Source organism: Gymnoscopelus microlampas (genome assembly GCF_963454915.1).
Source record: "Gymnoscopelus microlampas genome assembly, chromosome: 13".
In the NCBI taxonomy this organism is placed as follows: Eukaryota; Metazoa; Chordata; class Actinopteri; order Myctophiformes; family Myctophidae; genus Gymnoscopelus; species Gymnoscopelus microlampas.
The window spans coordinates 32,240,037-32,255,328 of record NC_139950.1 but is presented as its reverse complement, the minus strand read 5'-3'; the positions used below and the strand labels follow the sequence as shown (position 1 = coordinate 32,255,328).

The following is a 15,292-nucleotide window of genomic DNA, read 5'->3' as shown; positions in this document are numbered from 1 at the left end:
GCCGACAGGAAATGGGGAGAGAGATGGGGGATGACATGCAGCAAAGGCGGTCGGGATCTGGACTAGCCCGCGACGCGCTGTCAGGCTACTTTAGAGCCGAGGTGCCTGGACCGCTACGCCAGAGGTCCGGCCTCAATTTCACACTGGCTTTGGAAATCAGCTTTGTATTTGTGAGAAATAGATATGACAAAAACAATTGAATCTATCCTCCTCCCTCGAGTCACATCCTTAAGTGTTTACAAAAAGCCTCTTCTAGGTCTTAAGAGAATAAAAAGAAAAATAAATAAGGTACTCAAGATGAAACACAATTAGTACCAAGTATACAATTAAAAACATAATGATGCTCAATGGGATAGTTAACAGTCTGTGTAAAGGCATAACGTGTTCTGGAATTCCTGACTAATGACTTAGTAGTTGCCTAATGGGATAATAAAGGCCTTTGCAGACAGGGTGAGATTGGTCAATCAGTTTTTACCGCATGCTTAAAGATGCACGAATCGAACTGGGTTCGATTGAAAAAAAAACGCACCCTGTCTGCAAAGGCCTTAAGAAACCATTCATTAACCATCTTAAAGGGATAGTTCACCCCCAAAATGTTTTTTTTTCCTATCGTTTAGTCACCCCATGGAGACTTGAATTAATCGTTATTTTTTTGTTTTTGTCGCATTCCTAAGCCAATAATTTGATGACCGGCAATAGTTCCGGCCTACCGGTCCACTGGTCATGAAATTATTGGCAATGCGACAAATACTAAAAAATATCCATGAATTCAAGGTCTCCATGGGGTGACTGACTAATCAATAGAAAAAAAGTCATTTTGGGGGTGAACTGTCCCTTTAACCCATTAAGATCTGCTAAGGCCGATTCTACAAATTCTAAATCAGTAGTTCACGGTCTCAAGATTTGTCAAAAATGTTCACTTCTTGCCGTGCTGCAAGCTCGTACATCTGCTAATTTTTAATAGCCATTGCAAAAATCTAAAATGACACAGATGCTTTCCCGTTTTAATCGTTTGGATCTAAATATAAGAATATTTATGGCTGTAACTAGGACAAAGAATATTTATGGCTGTAACTAGGACAATGTGGGAAATTAATCTCAATTGGACTGGAACAGTTTTTGGCTTTTTTTAATTGAAGATAAGGCTATCAAGTTACAATTATTATATATAAAAAGGGAAATCAAAACAATTTGCCTTGCAAGACAAATCAAGCCCAGAGTCTTATAGCCTTTGTGTCCTTATTCTTCTTCCTGATGTCTGTCATGGTCCTCCTGATCAAGGCTCGCTTTTTACCGGAAAGAAAAATCCTTTCCTTTTTTACACCGCCACCATTTCTTTGTTTGGCCATCTGCTTGTTTTTGCTGTTTTTGTGGCACAGGAGGAAATTAACAGGAAATGTCATCGAGGTACCAAACAGTAAATGACCCATTATGTGCTAAGTCCATATAAACCTGTCAGAAAGAAACCCAACAACCCCTCAAAAAAAGAATTACAAAAACGCGCATGAGTAACACCCAGCCTAGGCATCGTCGGGTTTGTCTGCAGGCGGCCCACATGGCTGCAGCATCTTCTCCATCAGGTTAAAGCGGACACGCGCCTTGCTCTCATTCTCAGAGATGGAGAAGTAGTTGAGCAGGTCAAAATGTCCCATGTAGGAGCAGTAAGAGTCTCTGTGTTGGTTCACCAGCCATTCCCACTTGCTGGTGTCGGCGTGGCCCGTTCCGATGTACTTGGACTGGAGATGCTCCAGTTGGCTGTGGATGTTGTATCGGTCAGTCATTCTCACTTCAGGCAGGAATTCCTAGATTTCTGATCATAGAATAAGAAATAGGTCAGTGTGCGGTTATAATTATACATTAGGTTGATAGACATGAACAGAGGTAATGCTCTGAATGAATTATGACATGTGAATCACAATGGTGGAAAAGTAAGAACATTTACTTAAGTAATGTACTAACGTACAATTTTGAGGCACTTACTGGAATATTTCATTTTTATACTTTTACTCCACTATATATCAGAGACAAATATTGTACTTTTTATTTTTACTCCACTACAATTATTAGAAAACTTTAGCCCAATTTAAACTTTGGCTATTTGAAATACCTGTGAAATGGGACATTCTGCATAATGGGTAGTTTAACTTTTGGTACTTTATGTATATTTTGATGCCAATACTTTTGTACTTGGTGAATCATAATCATTACGTTTTAAAATAGCCATGGCTGGCTGGTGAATCATTATGTTCATATTTGTAAAGACATCTGAGATGTGATGATAGATGTAATACATTCTAGGAGGGAGAAGGTATCTCGCAATAAACAGTTTCTCAACCACAGTTGCCATGCTAATGTTAGCCTGCTGTTACGCTAATGTTAGCTAGCAGACTATTACTACTTAACGTTAGTTAACAATCATTGCCCGATATTCCTCCTCTGGTCATAGATTTCAAAAGCTATATGCACATCGATTGCGACGAAGGCTACAATATGATTATAATAGACTATTTACTTACTTACACGATTCGTAGTAACGATCTGCCTCCCCCTTAGCTTTCACACACACACGACGTTGAGGAATAATAGCCCCAACCAGTGTTGCCAGATTTTGTGAGAGAAATAAGCAACCAGGTCCAGAAAACAAGCACAAAAAAAGCAACTTTGAGCACTTTAAACCTACATGGCATGCATTGACTATTTGAAAATAGCCTCTCAACACGTCGCTTCAAGAGCTTGTATATCTGCTATTTTCAAAAACTCTTGCAATAAAATGTGGAATGTTTGGAATATTTTGTGAAACATTCACACACAAAAATGCTCCCCTGGGCACAAAACATTTATGAAAATATTTAAGCCTAAATAAGCAACTTCACTTTAGAAACAAGCCCCCAAAAAAACACAACCCGCAACTAACCAATATTTACAAGCACCTTTACAGAAAAAGAAGCCCAAAGTCGCTTATAATAAGCCGACATGGCAACACTGCTTCCGGTACGGTAAGCGCAACCGATATCATGTGCCGGGGGAATCAAGTGAACCCCCCCTCCCATACAAATAATACAAGTCATAACAAACAATACAAACATATACATTCCAGATATTATTATTATTATTTTTAATAAACAGAATTATAGTGAACTGCAGATCACTAACAATTATAGTGATCAGCAGAAATATCTTAAATATTAAAACAGTTATCCTAATGCTTAATTTGTATTATTATCTAATTTCTGTGATAACTGGTTCACCATTTTGAGTCTTTTTGTTTTATCTTGCTTTTTGTTGTTGTTGTTGTTGTTGCTGTTGTTGTATGTATAGGTTTGGGTTGCAGTTATTAGTATTGATTCAGATTGTGATCTATGTCAGTGGTTCTCAACCTTTTCAGGCCGCAACCCCCCAAGATAATCATATTTGAACTGGGGACCCCCACCCTGACAAGCACTATGACGCAGTAATGGTCTTTTTCTTTTTTCTCCTCCTTTTTTTTAGGTATTAAAAGTCCTTATATTGTCCCCCCCCCCCCCCCCCCCCCGCCCCCCCACCTCCCAAAATCATGTGGGGACCCCCCTGGCGGTCTCGACCCACAGGTTGAGAACCGCTTGAAGGTTGAAGTACATTTACTGAAGTACTGCATTTACAATTTTGAGGTGCTTTTACTTTACTTGAGTATTTCCATTTCTTGATACTTTATACTTCCACAACACTACATTTAGGTAATTAATAACTACTCAAATAGTTTAGAATAGTCAGAAATCTTGTATGCTCACAATGTGCTCACACTGCGTCACGATGCAACACATTGTAAGCCTGTAGATTGCCTATTTTTGAACACCACATAAGTATAAAATAGGGCTTAAAGGGATATTTCACTTAAAAAATACATTTGGGTCATTTTATCGTCTACTCTGGCTTTTGAGAGCCCCCAGACAGTTTTTAAGTTGCTTGATTCAGTATTTAGATATTTGATATTCATTTTATCAGCCACGCCCCCTTCCTATACAAACCCATTGTAACTTCAAACTCCATTTTTAAAATGTTAGATTCATCTAAAACACCCGTCCTTGGTTCTGGTGACTCATCCTGCCCTCCTAATGCATGAGGGGCCGTGTTTTCTCGATTACTTTAGTAGGGCAATATGAGTACTTTCACTTTTGGTACTTTAAGTATATGTTGATGGCAATACCTTTGTACTTTACATAAGTAAAATTCAGGACTTTTATTCTAACAGTGTATTTCCTATATTGTGGTATTGCTACTTTTACTTCAGTAAAAAAAAAGACATACTTCTCCACCACTGGTTGTGATCATGTTGAGCTACCCAGAGAATGGGGAAACACACAGGTGGCTTCACACTAAAGGCTGCAGCATGCTCCAAAGATTGAAGATTAGACCTATTACTGTCACGTCACTGCTGCAACTCTGGAAAAATGTACAGTTAAATGCAATGTTTCCAGGCTTCAACCTGACCTGAGCATTAGCTGTTTTGCAGGGCAACAGTAATATCTGAGTAATGATGACAAATATTACCCAACTTCTGTTCATGTGATGTAGTGTGTGTGTGTGTGTGTGTGTGTGTGTGTGTGTGTGTGTGTGTGTGCGCGCGCGCGCGTGCGTGCGTGAGAGTGTGCGTGTGCGTGTGCGTGTGCGTGTGCGTGTGCGTGCGTGCGTGCGTGCATAGGCGTGTGAGTGTGATGTTTGTTAGCCCATCAAGGGGTACAGTCTTTTACAACTCACGCTGGCTCACATGGTCCCTATGAGGGGGGTGTACGATGCTGTTCCCATGGTGATATTGCCAATCAGCGGAGACCAGCATAACAATGCTCAGAGGATAGCAAGCAATGGTTTTGGACTTACAGACCATCACAGTGGAAACCCTCCTTCAGGGACTAAGTCAGTTGTTCTCAAACTTTGTTTTGTCAAGGACCCCCAAATGAATACGTATTCGGCCGCAAACCGCCATCTGAAAATATTTGGTGCCAGGGACCCCATACAAGATTTGTGTTAATATCCACATTTTTACAGGATTGTTTTGAAAATAGCAAATCTATAACACGATGCGACGCGTTGGGGGCTTGTAGATCTTTTTCAAAAAGCAGATGTAAAGTGGTTAAATTCATTTTGATGCTACATTCACAAATTCAGCCGAGGGACCCCTTGGAACCCCTTCAAGTACCCCTGGGAGTCCCCGGAACCCACTTTGAGTATACCACTAGTAGAGAAGCCCTCCGTAGGGATCGTGCAATAAGTTCCTTTTGAATGTATGCTGGATGGAGTTTGTGATGCTGCACAAAGGAGCAGATCACCTCATATACCCAAAGCATTGGATCTCAACTCAGCCCATGATCTCATCTGGTTGCAATATCACACTGTGGATGTCATTACAGCAGTGGTTATTGTGGTGGTGGTGGTGGTGGTTGTTGTCATGGTGACAGTGGCATGCAGCATGAGATTGTGCCTGCGGAGGCTCATCAGGGAAAGGACACACGATTAGTCTTAAAGTCGAGCTAAAATGACTTGTCGAGCGTGTCTAACGTCTGTATCGTGATGTATTTCCGAGTGTAACAGAATAGGGCAGCAGGACCTAACCTTGGGGGGAGAGCTGCGCGCCTCTCAGCCAATAACAGGGATGCCCCCGGGTTTTGAGCTCAACTTGCTTGGGAATAGTTATAGGACAGTGGTTTTCAACCCTTTTCATCCACAACAACATTTTAGAAGGTATCCCTCTAATAAAGAGAGTGATGGACTTCAGAATTCCTACCAGCTCAAAGTACATGAACGTGTACAGTATATGAACGTTTCTGCTCACTTGGGCCTACATTTTGGTGAAAGTTGCAAAGTGATAACACATACAGTACAACTGATTTGTTATGAATTGTCAAAGTTTTAAACTTTTATGGTTGCTTTAGAGCCACTATTATACTATTGGCCCACAATGCTGATGACTGGACCCGTGTGCCAAGTTTTGTTTATGTTCATGCATGGCAGATTTCCTAGAAGAAAGAGGAATCAGAAATACAAGAGGGGCCCCTAATAAGACAGCTGAAGGAACAGACATTATGTTAATGACTGTTAAATAGTCACTTCTTGTCCCTATTTTGGTGCAGGCTGCTACATACTTTACTACCAACCCTGGACATTTGGCTTTCTCGTCAAATAAGCAGGGGATTTATATTCGTCACGTGTGATCAAGAAGTGGAGTTCTGTCTCCATCACTCCTTGTTTTATGCCACCTTCGGGAAACCACTACATTTACACAGAGCCTATTACAGGTTGTCTGGAAGCAATCTGCTTCCAATTGCACAATGAAAAATGAGAAAAATGCGTGTGTGTGTGTGTGTGTGTGTGTGTGTGTGTGTGTGTGTGTGTGTGTGTGTGTGTGTGTGTGTGTGTGTGTGTGTGTGTGTGTGTGTGTTGATGAACAGTGATGGAGCGTTTCCATAGCAATGCAAAGTAAATGGATGCTAATGCCTTGGACGTTTGCTCACTAGCCATTTCCAAGAAGAGACGAGTCTCCATTAAATACTACTCCTTGCCCATTTCTGCTTTTATGTGTGGGTTTTTCACTGGTTCTGAAAACTGAACTTTAAATAGGTCTATCAGCCAATATTTTCTCTGTGACAGTATATCTTGGGCTATTAGGTTTCAGTCACAGGAGGAAATAAGCTGGAGTCCATTTTTCGTCTTCTATCGATCTAACAGGCTTCCGTGAGTGAAATACGTTTCCATCATGATCGGTGAAGAGCCCTTGAGCAAGGCGCTGCATCCATATTAACACCCGGGACAATTCCCTGAAGACAACCTGTAGACTTATAACCCTCTCAAGAAAAAAGATTTGTGGTTGCCACCAAAAGTTAATAAAATGATCCTGAGTGGAAGAAAAACATTCCTATTGTCACTATTTTAGTGCCATGAGGGAAAACTAGAATACTTAAGCCTGTTATATGTATACTCCATTTGAACAGCAGCTGGGTAGGCAATATAACTACAAAGTGAAGTCATTCAGAACAATTGTTAATTTTGTCGAGTAAAACATGACGAAAAATATCATAATTTTTTTCACTGACGAAAAACGAAATAAAAACTAAGTAAAAACTAAGCTATGATGACTAAAACAATGACTTATATATGAACAATCTCGTCAACAAATAAAAACTAGACAAAAATGTTCTGGAGGGACTAGTGGACAAGAGATCCAGTAGAACTAAGAAAACAGCCGATCTACTAGCTCACAACACAGCGAGCTGCGGAGGTAGTCTCACGAGCCAACCTCTCTGAGTGTCCAATGCATAAAGGCAACCTTTTGCAAGAAATGGCAAAAACCTCTGTACCTCTGTGGCAAATTTCTCACAGAATGTTGGAAGGAGATGTACAGTAGATATTAAAACCCGGTTCAAGTGCTGGCTGTGTGTTTATGCATGGTTGCTGAGAATAATTTAATTACAGAGGTGTTTGTACCTCCTGGAGGTTGGCTTGAAACTAAGCCAATGTTACTTCAACACTATCACCGCTTTCACTGCTGCCAGAATGAAGCTTTGGGCTGAATGTGAAAAAAAAAATCACGCCCACCTTGTCTGACCCCTGCCTAAACTTTCTTCGGATAGTCAGAACATCTCAGAGGTAAAAGAAGGTGAAGGAGGACAGAGTACGGTATGTACTAGACTTTAATATGTGGGAATCAGTTTATGAATCTTTGTGCATTGTGTGTGCAAGTGAGAGAGAGATGGAAAGACAGAGAAAATAAAAGGCATGAGGATACAGTACAATTTGTCTCTAAATTACCTTCCCTACACGGGATTGTGTTGTTGAAATCTGTCCATGTAATGAAAATAAATTAAAATCTGCACACCAGTGTACTCCCGTTTGCAAATGTATTTGGTGTTATCTATCCATTAGATGTATGATGACATCTTATCTCACTTTCGCAGAACTGTACATAATAGTAAAACAGCATACACACTACAGCTGTGCCGGCATTGTAATCAGACTTTGGAAGTCTGTCGATTAGAAGCCAGATATGTGTATGTATATCCATACCGTGCAGTAAAACACCAGCAGAGGCAGGTGGGTAATGACGGTGAAGAAGGTGAATACTGCCTGGCTGTATTTCTGCTGTGCCAAACAGCCCTGCTGAGAGATAGTCTTATAAATAAACGTATAGTCAGCAGCACTTGTTGTGATTTAAACTTATGGCAATTTGATATGGAGTGTTTCCTGATCCCCAGGCAGATAGGGAAACCAGCTACAGTGTTGCTGGTGTATGTAGCTGCTACAACCTTTGGGGCTGCAGTCAGGCCAGTTTAAGGGTTGGCTCACTTGGCTGAAAATCTGGCTGACTGGCTCATTGATAGCCTGGAGAAATGATTAACTGGCTGGCTGGTTGGTTAACAAACTGATTTACCAACTGACTGCCTCAAGGGATTTCATGTTAAAGGTACCGTATGTCCTGCAAGTCAGCCTGTCAGTTAAGGCTGACTTTCTGTCTGTGTGCACTGTGCAAGAACTATCAGCTCTCATGTGCTGCCTGGCTTTGCCACCACAGTTCAAGTTGTTTTCTCTGAATAAGGCAGCATTATGTCCTTTGCAGCACTTTGTCCCACACCAGCAAATAATATCCTGAGTTTAGATGAGGGGAAGAGGCCAGCTATTCATCAGGTGTGAAATAGCCAGAGGCAACTGCCTTGTCATCAAGCAAAAACAGTGGGGCATGAAAGCTCAAAGGACCTTCCTGGAATTTGGATTGGTTCAGAATTTCCTCCCTCTCCATCTAGTTGTGTTTCATGAAGGACTATTGATTATGCAAGACAGACAGGGAGATTAAATCACCTTGAAGTGGTTCATTTCTCAATAATGACCTCCCCCCCATTGATTTATCCATCTTATTACACGCCTACTTAATGAATTGACCAAAAAGTAACAACATAACAAAGGATTTAATTGCTTACGGTAATGAAATTAGTCCATTAATTTATGCCAGGTGTGCGTCCATGCCAGGTGTGTTTTACTTCGGAAAACAAGTGTTGATAAAATATATAGGTATTGACCAATCAGAATCAAGCATTCAACCAAGCCATGTAATAATTGTCGTTAAGATTAACCACCATTAACCACATTAGCCATTTACCTCTTACTGTATGTTATATTATCCTATTATCCACCTGCTAAGATCAGCCAAGAATATATTTGAAGACATTTCTTTGAGGCTTTGGTATGATCTGGTATGATCATAAGTTGTGGTTACATGAGCCAAATGCTTTAATTAATACTTAAATCAATCCGATTTCAGCTAAATTAAGAGAACGACTGAAAATATATGAGGGGAAGGCATGCAAGTGATGCAACAAAAAACACCAGCCAACATTCACATCATTATAAATATACCGCACTATGGGAGTGACACCATATATTTATTTCTTGTAACAGCACAGCCTCCTGTATTTGGCAGGCCGGGGAGAAAGACCCCTGAAACAATTATCTCCTATTTGGCAATAAAACCTTCAATCACACAATGCAGCATAGAGCATACTGCCACCACCCCTGCATGTTCTTTCATCATTATGTATTTGATCTTTGCTCTACAAGACCACACATTTCCCTTTCCCCTTGTTTGGCCTGGGAACCTATAGGCCTGTTTGATTAACTCTCCACACCGCCGGGGGCGGGGGGGGGGGGGGGGGGGGGGGGCTTGTACACCTATGTACACATATATCCACCGGGCAGTGGCCAAATTAAGCCCCCTCTTGTTAATAATTGAGGTGGCTGGAGGTGATTATGGTGTCAACCAATAATGCCCGCAAGCACTCACGCGTGCACGTACGCACGTACGCACGCACAAACACACACACACACACACACACACACACACACACACACACACACACACACACACACACACACACACACTCTTCATGGTGTGCACAAACATTCCCACCGATGCATGTCACTAATACGACTTCTGAGGGCTTCTTCCTGGATTTCTTTTGCTTTCTTGTCTCTCAGCCTCCCATGGATCATGCGGACCGAGGGTTTCCATGTAATACGGCTGTGGACTGTTATATGTCATTAAACTGTAGTTGTTACAAATGTTTTTTTTTATCATTGTTGCTGCTGCTGCTGTCCATCTTGTGTCTCCCTCTCTCATTCCTTCACCCCAACTAAGCTTGACACCAGAAATGACCCCTCCCCTCAATTGTTTTCTGTACATATACGTTTATTGCTAGTAGTGTTGATGATTTCTTGTATGTTATTGTTGTTATTGTTATTGTTATTGCATCCAGTTTAAAACTCTGGTGCTAGCTATAGGGCAGCAGAGTCAGCAGAGTCACAAGGTATACTCTTAGTTGCTTGTTTTAGAAGAGAATGCACTTAAAACTTCTGGTGATCAGTAGTTTTCTTGCCTAACCTATGTTGAATACACTTATTGTAAGTCGCTTTGGATAAAAGCTTCTGCTAAATGACTGTAATGTAAGGTATTGTATGTCTTTAAATATCTTGATGAATTGAATACATAGGACCACAATGTAAACAAGCCCTTATGGGCTTTTTGTGATCCTATTAGCATCATTATATAATCGAAGCACTGTTCTATTAGCAAACTGTTAATAAAGTCAATCGGGTGGAAAAGTCAATCAATCAATCAATCAATCAATCAATCAATCAATCAATCAATCAATCAATCAATCAATCAATCAATCAATCAACATGGTCGAGGCAGGGGCGACCCAATAACCAAGTGGTTAGGGTGCATACCACATGGGCACAATGCTCTTATCAGCGAGTCCCTGGTTCGATTCCCAGCTGGCCAGATACATTTGCTTAATGTCATTCCCCTTCTCTCTCTCTACATGTCTCTGCCCCATAATGCTGTCAATAAAGGCCTAAAAATGCCCCAAAAATAACTTCTGCTCGAGCTTCCTTCCCATTAAAAGGAAGTTTTGCCTTGACACTGTCACCAAATGCTTGCTCAGGAGGGAAATTGTTGGGTCTCTGCTCTATATGTGTGTGTCTTTAGACAACTTGTGATTTGGAACTATAATGAAAAGGCATTGAATTGAATAGCTTCCCTGATTACAAATAAAATGGTCTTGATAGGCAAAAGCCCTATATATTGCCTGCTGCTTTCTTTTTAAATCTAGTGATTGTTAAGAGGCCAGCTCCTGAAGGCCAGAGTGGCATAGACAGGAGAGAAGAGATCTAGCCTTCTATTACTACTATCAAGAAGATTCAGCTCGAGCCAAATGCTGCTATTATAGAATTCCTCTATAACAAAAACATATGACCATATTACCCATATCCTTTTCTATCTTATCTGGCTTTCAATTCACACTAGATTTAAAAAGTTAACCTATAAATCCTACTTGGGTGAATCACTGCAGTCCCGTCATCTACACCTAGGAGAGATGAGGTCGCACAATAGCCACATAAAAATGGCATCTAGCACGTCTACATACCTTTGTATGGTAAACCATAAAGCATTTAAAAACAAGAAAGGGTGCTCAGTGCAAATCTCCTCAAGGACGCATGCCCTACCTCTATCTTTCAATGTCACGATACAGAGAGAGAGAGAGAGAGGAGGGGGGGTGTATTAATAACCAACCACTTAAGCTACAATGCTTTAGCTCCACAAAAGTAACAACAAATGCAGCCACAGGGTACAGCTTTAAAAAGCCATCAGGTGGCCTTCTCTTTCAACATCCTCTTTTGTTGAAGTAAGTGCACCTGCCACATTGGGTCGGGTGTTGGAAGTGGAACAGCAAGAATGGATGCCAGCTAGTTTAGAAAAAACTTTATATAGCACCAAAATGTTTCCTGTTTCCCTTGTAACAACAAATGCTGCCACAGGTTACAGCTTTAAAAAGCCATCAGGTGGCCTTCACTTTCAACTTTCTCTTTTGTTGAAATAAGTGCACCTGCCACAGGGCAGGGGTGTTGGAAGCGGAACAGTAAGAATGGATGCCAGCTACTGTAGTTTAGAAATAATTTATATATTACCAAAATGTTTACTTACTTTCAACATGTTTACAGAATGCTATCATTGCTCACATCGTTATCGTTCTAGTTATCGTATAGGTGTGGATGGCCCTCTAAGCACTATAACTACAACTTTACACAGTATTTTTTACTTGTGGTGTTGACTCTGCCAACGACTTGATTTAGAAAGAATATATTGTTATAGTAATAACGCTGGGTGTCCTTTAACAGTGTGTTATCTGCCCCCGCCCCCCCCCCGGCAGATAACACACACACACACACACATGCACCCGCACCCGCACCCGCACCCGCACACGCACACGCACACGCGCACGCGCACACGCACACGCACACGCACACGCACACGCACACACACACACACACACACACACACACACACACAGTATGTGATTATTTCATTTACTGAAATTACAAAATGTCCTGATTGCTTTTCAGAACAAGCTAAGGGTCCCCAGATGGGCCATAGTCTGACTGCTGCCCTGGTCTTCACTCTAAAACGAGTTTGCATTGTAACTCATTGGCAGCCCAGTACAACGAAAGCTTCCCCAAAGAAGCTTTTACATGGACATTTCTGCATGGAAATGAATATATTATTATTCACACATTTCTGACTAATATTGCATGGTAATGAGATTTGGTTCCCAGGGATAACATTGGTGGTATTTTGAAAGTAGGCTAGTGTTTTATTTAGTTAGTTGCATTTGTTGTTGATTACTTGTGTATCATTCAATGTGTTGTATTTCTCATGCATCTGTAGAAGAAGATAAATACAATTCAATTTAAATTATTTGCCTCTAATCCTGATGCTAATTCCACCAGTCGACTATAAAACCACTTTTACAGTTTGCTGTTTCGTGTGCCAAATGAAATAAAAAGGACAGAAAAAACCCAATCCCCAATGTACTGTACTCAGCTGTGTCAGCAAAAGAACAGTTCTGTGATGGAATGAGTGGGTTGAATTAATTAAATCAGCATATTATGCAAGGACAGACCAGAAAGCAGTTAATTGGAGGAAGACATTCAGTACCATATCAGATTGAAATTGTCATTTTATTCCATTAACGTTGGATTGATAACATTGCCAAACCTTATGAAAGATATGCCATGCATACAGTAGCAATGATCTGAATGAGACAATCTTCTGTACAGTGCAGATTATGTCGATGAGAATCATCACTGTCTGACATGAACATAATTTAAAACACCTATGCCCAAACAAAGTAATGTCCACGTACGTGCAGTGCATGCATGCACGCAAGCACGCACACGCACACTGGAACCATGTGCAACCTTATAGGATAAAATCCTAGTAGAGTCATCTCTCCTATTGGGCCTTAGATTCCTCACTATCTTCATGGGGAAAAAGTAAAAATCATCATACCATTATGTCAGACATCACTCCATGTTTACCAGAAGAAACAGACGATGCAAAATCAGTACATTGAAAGCATAATTATGTTTTTCACAGATCTTGGTGATTCATATTTTCTTTTTACAAGAATTAGGCTCTAGTTGTTACACATAGACCCTTTAACTTGACAAGGCATAATCAGTATAACAAATGGCACAATTAAGAGCTGGGTGATATTTTTTTCCACCAATCCACACTGTGAATCATTAATTGTTTATAAAAACAACCACAGCGAAATACTTCACGATACATATACACAAAATATGAATACAATCATTTGAATCATTGAACCTCTTGTTAATGTAAAAAATATATATACTAATACACAGTATATCGAGCAAAGCTACAATCAAGGCAACTGGTAATTACAGCATACGGCACAATACTTAAGCAAGAGTGATTATAAAGACAGATATACAATAGATATACAATCCCGAATGCTTGGCACACTTGCTAAATGTTTTGCGAGGAGGGGAAAGCAGTATACCTAGCTGTGCGGTTAGTTTAGCTGTATTTAAAGAGCAGTGTCTAAGATTATTTTTTACCTGTCCTTATTATATTGTGAGAACATGGTAAAATCATATATAAAACCTCCCAATGTATTGTATGTAAAACAAGATCAAGAGATGTAATTGTTATGTCCAATTTTTACATGTCCAATAGAATGATATGGATCTAAGGACTAACCCATTTAGACCTGGAACACCTATACATTGTTATACCTGTCAAGCCGGGAACACCTCTGTGTCACATTAGCTGTTATGTACAGCAACATAGGTTCATAGGTTCGGTATTTGTAGTGTGACCCGACCCCATCCAGTTATTACACTAGCCCGGGGCACAGTTCGAAGAAAGAGAAAAGAAAGGGAAAAGTAGAAAAAAGAACACAAGACAAGACCAAGAAAACTAGACTAAGTAATTAACATGATTTCTTTTGGAATGTATGAATAAAATGTTTCCAGAAAACAAGGCGTATTTAGAATCGGCCTCAGTATGACACTGTCAGTCTCTGTGTGCCATGTAAACAGTCTGATGTGTCGTCCTTGCTGGTTTTGTGGTTGTGTGGTTTAACACAAAGACGCAGTGCAAAAAGTTTGATGTCCTTCAGTACATTCCCAGGTTTGTCAGCCTCAAGCGAAAGAGAAGAAATCTCACTGTAACTAATGCACGATTAGTTGAACACATGCCAAGCAACAGGCAGGCAGCCATAAAGGAGACAGGAATTTAGAAGAGAAGAGAAATAGACAGTGAAGAAGGGATGAAAGGAGAGAAATAGAGCACAGCCAGCAATTAACCTTTCTAAAGTGGGCAAAGTAAGAAACAATGGTGTCCTGTGCAGCTTGATCAGCGAAACGAAGCATTATCACCCCTGAGGGCGTAAAGGGTTTGATTCCTACCCGGAGCGGTCCATGCTGGAAATGGATGAGCACTGCGGTCAGCATCATTAATGGCTTTGGATTAAACTGTCTACCAAGTAAAGTCTATGTGTGCAAGGGCCACACAATGCCAGGGTATTCAGTTGTCTGTGTCTCTATACAAATCCAGCAGAGGGGCATCTGATTGAATCCTCTTCATACCATCCAGGTGCCCCCACACATCTTTGTCAAATGTAATGATTTTTTATGTAACTTCTACACAGCTCTATGTACAGTACAATGTTCAGGTGTCTGACAAAGCACTGGCCTCTGCAGACCCTTAATACAATGGTCCTTCTTCTTGATGTGTGTGTGTGTGTGTGTGTGTGTGTGTGTGTGTGTGTGTGTGTGTGTGTGCGTGTGCGTGTGCGTGTGCGTGTGCGCGTGCGCGTGCGCGTGCGCGTGCGCGTGTGCGTGTGTGTGTGTGTGTGCATGCGTGCTTTGGAAACTATGCAGATACACTAGGTTGTTAAGAGAA

General features: G+C 40.8%; 1 protein-coding gene across 3 annotated transcripts; it reads right to left on the bottom strand.

Annotated features, from left to right (window-relative positions):
* Nucleotides 1-1,113: 1,113 nt before the first annotated feature.
* Nucleotides 1,114-2,611, bottom strand: sf3b5 (splicing factor 3b, subunit 5). Of its 3 annotated transcripts, none has more exons than XM_084076878.1 (2): nucleotides 2,521-2,611; nucleotides 1,114-1,810 (listed from the first exon to the last, which is right to left on the bottom strand). In XM_084076878.1, exon 2 carries the CDS (start codon nucleotides 1,779-1,781, stop codon nucleotides 1,521-1,523), a length of 261 nt encoding a protein of 86 aa, XP_083933004.1. In that variant the 5' UTR covers nucleotides 1,782-1,810; nucleotides 2,521-2,611; the 3' UTR covers nucleotides 1,114-1,520. The 3 variants fall into 3 exon arrangements, with proteins under 3 accessions (XP_083933004.1, XP_083933003.1, XP_083933005.1); XM_084076877.1 differs by having other exon boundaries at nucleotides 2,517-2,604; XM_084076879.1 differs by having other exon boundaries at nucleotides 2,513-2,587.
* Nucleotides 2,612-15,292: the final 12,681 nt, after the last annotated feature.

Bases quoted from the DNA above. Each gene is read 5' to 3' on its own strand.
- sf3b5 (XM_084076878.1), bottom strand. From the start codon at position 1,781: ATGACTGACCGATACAACATCCACAGCCAACTGGAGCATCTCCAGTCC.